Genomic DNA, 8615 nt, shown 5'->3' with positions numbered 1-8615 from the left:
AATCTTATAAAAGATAAAATTACTTTTTAATTTTTAAAATTTTTAAACAAAAATAAACATGTTGAAAACTCAACTTTAAATTAATACTTTAATTTTTTTTTTGTATCTTTTTAATTCTTTTAAATATTTAACACTAATTTTTGTTGTTAATTTTTCTGTTAATTGAAACTTTATATGTTTAATTATATTTTAATTTTAACAACATTAAAATATAATTATTTTATTATTTAATTATTATTTAATTTTTATTAGTGAGTATTAAATAAAATATTAATTAGATTACTTTAAATAAAATAAACTGCATTAATCAAATTTAAGATAATTTTTTTCTTATTTATTGAAAAGGTTGATAAACAACTTAAATTCTTTTAAGGAACTTTAATTCAGCCTGCAATGATAAACTTGTACTATTTGTATAAATATTACATTATTATATTAAATACTTTTCAACATTAATAGTTAAATTTTAATATTTTCTTAGCTATTTTATATACGAGTGCTTAGATGATAAATGAAATGGAACATGTGTGTGAGTTTGTTTATCTCCTTCCAACCCTTGCATTTAAAAGTTCGTTTTTATTTCTATGAATGACTATAAATTTTTTGTCTTATTTCTTTTTCTGTAAGAGAATTGATATTCGTTCATCTAAAAATTCAAATATTAATTAAATGTGTTTTTTTTAGACGTAATCTTTATTGAATGGGAAAGAATTGTAACTGATAAATATTTAATTACAAATAGTTAATACAATTAATTATTTAAGTTTTAATGTGAAACTGTGTATTAAATTAGAACGGTCCAATGTCGGTATATCTTTAATTTATTTTTATTTATTGAATCATTAAATCTTAGTTTTCTTTTTGATGAATTCTATTCTATTATATTTAAGATCTATAATTTATATTTAAGTACATAGGTTTAATAATATTTTTATTTTAGTATTTATATTTAAATTTGTTGTAAGAAATAATTAGCATTAAGATAAAAAAAATAAAGTATGGTTTTTCATATTCTATAATTTAATTATGTATTAAATTTTTTCGTACCAACGTATTGTAATGAAAAAGTTTTAAATTTAAATTTTTTTAATACGATCCTTATAATAAAAATGTACTTAATTAATCAAGGTAGAACATAAGTAGACAATGCGAACATGATGGTAATTTGGTTTTTGAAACAAAAACTCAACAATAGTGAAGTTTTATGTTATGAAGAAAAATAGGATAAAACATGTTGTCACGAAGACTCTATTTCATCATACAAAAGTATGCTATTACTTTGAGAGTTTTATTTTATTTCAAATTATTCATCATTTAAAAAAAAAATTACAAGACATTGCCTATTCTTTTTTAATTGTATCCCAAACTTTAGTGTTTCATTGTACAACATATACATAGAAAATAGGATAATGAAACAACCGTGAAAGAAAATTATATTATCATCTAATCACAAACATCATACATAATTTTTTTTTTTTTGTTTTGGCCTTTATATTTAAACTGACAGTGATTTTTGACTGAATAACTGTACACTGTTTTCTATATTGGTAATGCGTAGTCATTATATTCTAAAATAAAGATATGAATTAAAAGCTAGTGATAAATTTAGAATGAAACAATTATATTCCTTAAAAGAGTAAAAGGTTACTGTTGGATATTCAACTGTAGCAGTTCCTCCCTAAACAAAAATACAACTGTACAAGGAATATTTTGTCCACGACTTAAAGTAATCTCTGTAATGAAAACTTCTCAAAACAAGAGGTTAATGATTCACATATGGTAACCCCTTGATTCCCTTATCAAAACTTGTAGTAAATAGAAAATGCTTGATTCTATAGATTTCCCATTGCTACACAAACAAGCACATTCACAGACAACACCAAAATCACCATTCATTTGAAGGGGTGAGAGAAAGTGAACATAGCATTGATTGCATTGTGTTTTGGTGAGGTCCCTAGACATGGAAGAAGAGGGTAACGTGAAGGGTGAAGAAGCATTCAGGACGACAAGGGTGCCACCATGGACAAAACAAATCACTGTGAGATCAGTGGTCACAAGCTTTGTTCTCAGTCTTGTTTTCAACTTCATTGTGTGCAAACTCAACTTCACCACAGGGATCATTCCATCCCTCAATGTAGCTGCAGGGTTGTTGGGATTTGCAGTGATCAAGTCCTACACTACCCTCCTCAACAGCTGTGGCTTGCTCAGAGAACCTTTCACTCGTCAGGAGAACACTGTCATTCAAACCTTCGTTGTTGCATCTTCTGGAATTGCATTCAGCAGTAAGTTTTTAATTCTTATTTTCATTCACCACCCTTTTGCTCATATTTTGTACTACCCTGTCTTTAGTTTTCAAAGTTGGTATATATAACATAGCACTGAATGCATGTTGTTAGTTAAAAAAAAGAATATGAAAACCAGTTTATGTTCACATGACCCACTTGTAAAGAAATAATTTCTTCTCCACTTTAGGTTCAGGGTAACAGATTAAAAGAAAATCATTTTTTGGGTTGGTTTAAGCTTATTAGGACCCCTGTTCAAAATTTAATGAATTCGCCTTGAATCTTTTATTTTCCCCAATTTTTTGACTAGTACAGACTTGTTGACTTTGATTAGTGCATATTATGTTTTACTTTTATTATATTTAATATGTGTTGTGAAAAGGTGGCATGGGAAGTTATCTACTTGGTATGAGTCCATACATTGCAGCTCAAGTTGATGGGGGGAACACACCAATCAATACAAAGAGCCTCTCTCTGGGTTGGATGTTTGGTTTTCTTTTTGTTGTTAGTTTTGTTGGACTCTTCTCTATAGTGCCTTTGAGAAAGGTATGTTGAAACACAACTATAGCAAAGTTTTTCAATTGCACCTCATTCATGTAAATTTCATTGCAGCTTATTGAACCTAACATTTCAATTGACATTACACAGATGATGATATTGAAGTACAAACTAACATATCCTAGTGGAACTGCCACAGCTCTTCTTGTCAATAGCTTACACACACCAAAAGGAGCAAAACTAGCAAAGTAAGTATTGTTTTGCAATTCATATGTATACAACATAAACAGATAGTACACCACATTTTTTTTTTTAACTTTGTGCCATACTTAACTTTACCACATTTGTGTAAACAGGAAACAGGTTGCTATGCTCTTCAAAAGTTTTTGTGGCAGCTTTGCTTTTGGTTTTTTCCAATGGTTTTTCACTGCAGGAGATGGTTGTGGGTTCAACACTTTTCCCACATTTGGTCTCCAAGCCTACAGCAAAAGGTATTTATATATGTCTTACAGCTTAAGATTGATTGGCATATGACTAGAAATCAACACAAATCAGATTACTGAATTTCCATCTATCAACATATGTCTTTAATTAGACTATAATCCTCATGTGGTAAGACTTTTAATTTTACACAAATTATTTTAAAAGTGATAGGATAAAAGTCTTTATAGTGACAGTATAATAACTCTTACTGTGCATATTTCCCAACGCTCGTTTCTCCCTTTGACTGTATAGTATTTAAGTAATGAAATCAATAATCTGAGTACAAAATTTACAGGTTCTACTTTGATTTCTCTTCTACCTATGTTGGAGTTGGAATGATTTGCCCTTACTTGATAAATGTATCTCTGCTTCTTGGAGCTGTAATCTCATGGGGAATCCTATGGCCTTGGATTGAGAAAAAGAAAGGAATCTGGTATAGTGCAGATATACCTGCTAGCAGTCTAAGCAGCATCCAAGGATATAGGGTACACATATATCCACTTTCATAGTTTTTAACATGTCATTTTTTAAAATTTGTTTACAATGTTCAAATTGTGTAGTGCTAATTATGAGAAAAATCCATGAACAGGTATTCACTGCAATTGCTATGATGCTTGGGGACGGTCTTTACCATTGTGTCATGATGCTGATAAGAGTTGCCTATAGTCTCATCACGGAACACCTTGAGAAAAAAAAGTCACGCCATCTAAACCCGGACAATGTTGATAAAACCCCGAGTGCAGACTTAGATACTCAACGTCGCACAGAGTATTTCTTGAAAGATCAGATTCCCTCTTGGGCTGCTTTCAGTGGCTATATTGTTCTTGCTGTTGTTTCCATCATAACGGTGTCACACATCTTTCCTCAACTGAAATGGTATCATGTACTAATCACTTACCTCATTGCTCCTATTCTGGCCTTCTGCAATGCCTATGGATGTGGTCTCACTGATTGGTCTTTGGCATCAAACTATGGCAAAGTTGCCATAATTATATTCAGTTCATGGGTTGGCCTTGAGAATGGAGGCATCATTGCAGGCCTTGCATCATGTGGTGTCATGATGAGCATTGTTTCCACAGCTTCTGATTTGATGCAAGACTTCAAAACCGGGTACCTCACCCTTGCATCTCCTAGGTCCATGTTTGTGAGCCAAGTTTTAGGTACTGCCACAGGGTGTCTTGTGTCCCCTTTGATGTTTTGGTTCTTCCACAAGGCCTACACACTTGGTGACCCTCAAGGCTCTTACCCTGCACCCTATGGAGAAGTTTACCGTGGAATGGCCCTTCTTGGAGCTAAAGGTTTCTCTTCTCTCCCCAAACATTGTCTTCAACTAGCTATCATATTCTTTTTCTTGGCTGTGTTTATTAACATAGTGCGTGATTTGTTGGTGCATTATGAGACCAAGTATAGGATATATAGGTTTGTTCCTAACGCCATGGCTTTGGCCATCCCATTCTATCTTGGTGGCTACTTTGCTATTGACATGTGCATTGGGAGCTTGATTCTGTTTTTGTGGGAGAAAAAGAACAAATCAAACGCAAATGATTTTGGTCCTGCTTTAGCATCTGGACTTATATGTGGTGATTCTTTGTGGAGTGTTCCTGCTGCTATAATGTCTCTTGCTGGAGCCACTCCACCAATTTGCATGAAGTTCTTGTCTAGTGCTGTCAATAAGAAGGTTGACACCTTCTTGAATGGTGGTCCTTGATGCTTCTTTAGTTGGATCATGATGTTCATATCAAGTTAAGGAATGATCACACATTGTATTTGGATTTCTTGTTATACAACTTTTCTTTTCTGAATAAATATGGACCCTTGCATTGCTTTCTTTTTATCTTTGTAAAAATATTTCTTTCTTTTATATCTCTACAAAAGTATCAAACCATTATTCAGCATCTTCAGAGAATTCCATGTAAATAGAACAGACTCCTTGATACAAAGTCAACCTTTGTTGTGTCCTCTTTCCGCATGGCCAGCAAAATTAGGTCATGGTTTTCGATTGAATTATATACTCCAATATAAGAAATCAGATTCACATACATCCAGTTAAGAAAATGAGAAAAACTAACAGTTAAGGAAATATATTGATAAATGACAACAATAGAACACAAATACTCAAAAACAATTGGGCATAGATGCAATTGGCTCCTTTTGTTGTTTATGCTTGTGTTGTGTGGGACAATTTTCTTGGTGGATTTCTTTCATTTTGAATGCTACATTTCGTGAAGACATGAATCAAATTTATCAGTCTCTTATGGAAGTTTTAGAGATTGTGAGGGTCTTTATGATCTTATGGCCGCAGATAATAGTTATTCTGATTTTGCAAACCTGCTATTGTTTAATGGTTCTGACTTGTATTTAAAATTCACAGAAGCAATAAAGGTATTTTGTATTGATATATTTATGTGGTACACAATATATGACAAAACAAAAGGGTGATAAGGACTTTTTAGTTAGATTCTGGTTTTCTGCTTTTGAGATCGGTACTTATAACAACGATACCTCTATAATTTCTTCTCACGTAAGTTTTAAAATTCCAATTTTGACTTCTTTTCATTTTTAATTTCAAAATACACAATACAAAAATATTTTAGAATATCTAACCTGAAAAACAAAATTTATATTCTAAAACATATAATTCAAAATATAAAATATACAATTTAAAAATCGGAATACATGTAACATCCCAATTTTAGCATCTTAAAACTAATAAAATAAGATATTTCACCTTAGTGTTCAAAATAAATAAACAAATATATAAAGTATATTAATACAGTCTTACAAATGATCAGACTATATAAATATATCAATTATACATAGCACACATTTCTAACTCTAAACACAAGCTAACCACTTATAACAACTTTCCATTGAGACCTCCTTCCAACCTAAAAGATGGCTCCTCAACCTCTAGAGGTGCCTCTGAAACTGCAACCACCACTGCTCCCACCGAATAGGTGATCATCGCAAAAGGAAAACATACAACACAAGACAAGAACACAGAAGAAGGGTAAGCTAATGACTTTTAAAGAATTTTCTTAAACCATATAATATTGATATATCTAACAACTACAGACAAGTAGATATTCACATACATATATTTATAAACTACGACTCAACTAATTCGGATACATGCATTGCGGTCGGATCCAGTCAGTTCTGCACTTGTAGTGGCATCTCATGCCCTGCAGAGCGACAAATTAAGAGTGAAAACTCTATCACATACAAGGTAAGTCCGTTAACACGAATGATCAAGGAAAAACCCCTAGGCTAGGACCTCCTGCTCTTCTTAACACATACCTCATTCCTCTCTACTTGAGAATTTGAATGGTTATTAGAGCGTCAGGATAACTGCCAAGACAATCCCTACCTCAATGCATACACTACCACAATCACTATCACTGCTAATCCTCCTTAGGTTAGCATTAACCAATCTCAACCCAATCTCATATAAACAATCTCGTATCATATACTCATCATTCATAATAATTAAAAAGCTTCTACAACTACAAAAATATCATTCAAATCACTCAAGAATGCAAGTTTCAATTCCGTACTTACTCGCCTAACTAATATAACTCGCCCAACCATTGACCTATGCTCGCTCAGCTAGTAGCACTCGCCCAATCACTAGTACAGGTATGGAATTTCCTAACTTGGAAATTCGTCCAGTGAGTATCACTCGCCCAGCCACTAGCCTATGCTCGCTCAGCTAGTAGCACTCGCCCAACCACTGGCCCAGCTAGTATTACTCGTCCAGCAAGTTTGCGAATCTGCATAATTTTGCAGATCAGTGTTTTGCATAATTTTGCAGATAAACTCATTCGCCTAGCGAGTAGGCTTGCCCAACGAGTAAGCAAATCTGTATAATTCTACAGAAACTGATTTAAGCAAAATTATACTTATTCAATCAATCCATACAACTCCAAAACCTCCACCAGAGACCATTCAAGTATCAAACATTAATTCTATCAAAATATTCACACCAATTGCATCCAATTGCACCCATAACATACAATTATTCTCAAACAACAGATAAAACCTAAGTATTTATCATTTTCAAGCATCACAACCGAATTCACATATCAAACACATCAGGAAATTACAAAATAATCATATAATAACATTCCTAACAAGTTTGTGAGACATAATAGACATTAGCTTCCCTTACCTGGTATCCTGCTTAAACAACTCTATAAACGTTAGACGTCTCTAACTCCACATGATTCTCTATCTACACATAGAAACATCACAAGAACGATCAGGACATACCATTATGATCACTTATCAGCAGAGACTCATACCGATAAATAAAATGACACATGCAAGCGGAAGAGGGCTTACATGCGACAAGAAAAAAACAGAAAAGATAGCGGAAACCTAACTTATGCGAACGGAGAAACTTTTTGGTCCAAATTGAAGAGCTCACCGAGAGGATCAATCCTACGGTCTCAGTTCTTCAATCAGACGACTAGAAAGACAGAACTTTTAGAGAGAAGTCAGAGAGCTCTAGAAAAGTGGTTTCTAGAGAGATGGTGTGTTTTAAAATAATGAAACTCATTTATAACAATTCTATTTAAAATAATGAAACTCATTTATAATCGAGTCTCACTATTTTTAAACCACTATTACTTGTAAAAGACCATTTTCTAGGATTTTATAATACATATTTTATATTTTAAATTATATAATTTGAAATACATTCTTTTTATATTATAAGTTATACGATCTAAAATGCATTTTTAATTTTTCCATTACAGATTTCACAATCCAAAATATAAAATTTTGTATTTCAAATTATATAATCTAGAACATAAAAATAAAAAATGGATTATATTTTATTTTGTATTCCGGATAGTAGAATCCAAAAAATATGTTTGGTGAGAAAAAAAAAGTAAAGTGAGCTATGTACGGAGTAGGGAAGTAGTCTCTAGGTGGAAGGAAAGAGTGGAAAGGAAAAGGGTAGACGAAGGAAAGAGTGGAAAGGAAAAGGGTAGACTATTGTGTCGGTTTTGAAAAATAATATTTTATCATACTTTCTATTCTCCAACTTGTTCTTCATGGTTCCAACTAGAGTTCTCTTAGTAACCTCGTTTTTTGTTCTGGTGTTGGTATTTCCAGTTCGCAACTCTGTTCCTAGAGTTTTGGTAACCCTCTATTGAGTGTTTGTGCTTTCCGCTAGCATCTGTCCAGGTAAGGGAAGCTAGGATTCACATGTTTTTACTATTTTATGTCTGTTTAAGCTTTACTTCGTGTTTATATGGCTCGTGTGTTGTTGTGGTTGCCCGGAAAACCTTAAAATGTTGTTTGATATTGATTGTCCCGTTGCTGCCTGTTTGAACAATGGTGAGG

At 32.6% G+C, this 8615-nt stretch overlaps 1 protein-coding gene across 1 annotated transcript; it reads left to right on the top strand.

The window, feature by feature from the left end:
* Positions 1–1849: 1849 nt before the first annotated feature.
* LOC114173252 (probable metal-nicotianamine transporter YSL7) lies at positions 1850–5097 on the top strand. Its single transcript, XM_028057525.1, has 6 exons — positions 1850–2282; positions 2665–2828; positions 2931–3028; positions 3137–3271; positions 3559–3748; positions 3853–5097. The coding sequence occupies exons 1-6, from the start codon at positions 1961–1963 to the stop codon at positions 4969–4971; spliced, it is 2028 nt and encodes a 675-aa protein (XP_027913326.1). The 5' UTR covers positions 1850–1960; the 3' UTR covers positions 4972–5097.
* The last annotated feature ends 3518 nt before the right edge of the window (positions 5098–8615 follow it).

The sequence above is a fragment of the Vigna unguiculata genome, chromosome 2 (genome assembly GCF_004118075.2).
Source record: "Vigna unguiculata cultivar IT97K-499-35 chromosome 2, ASM411807v1, whole genome shotgun sequence".
In the NCBI taxonomy this organism is placed as follows: Eukaryota; Viridiplantae; Streptophyta; class Magnoliopsida; order Fabales; family Fabaceae; genus Vigna; species Vigna unguiculata.
This window is presented reverse-complemented; position numbering and strand designations above follow the sequence as displayed.

Coding starts and splice junctions, on each gene's coding strand:
- LOC114173252 (XM_028057525.1), top strand. CDS start 1,961: ATGGAAGAAGAGGGTAACGTGAAGGGTGAAGAAGCATTCAGGACGACA. Junction 2,283..2,664: donor TTCTGGAATTGCATTCAGCA/GTAAGTTTTTAA, acceptor TGTTGTGAAAAG/GTGGCATGGGAAGTTATCTA. Junction 3,029..3,136: donor AAAGGAGCAAAACTAGCAAA/GTAAGTATTGTT, acceptor TTGTGTAAACAG/GAAACAGGTTGCTATGCTCT.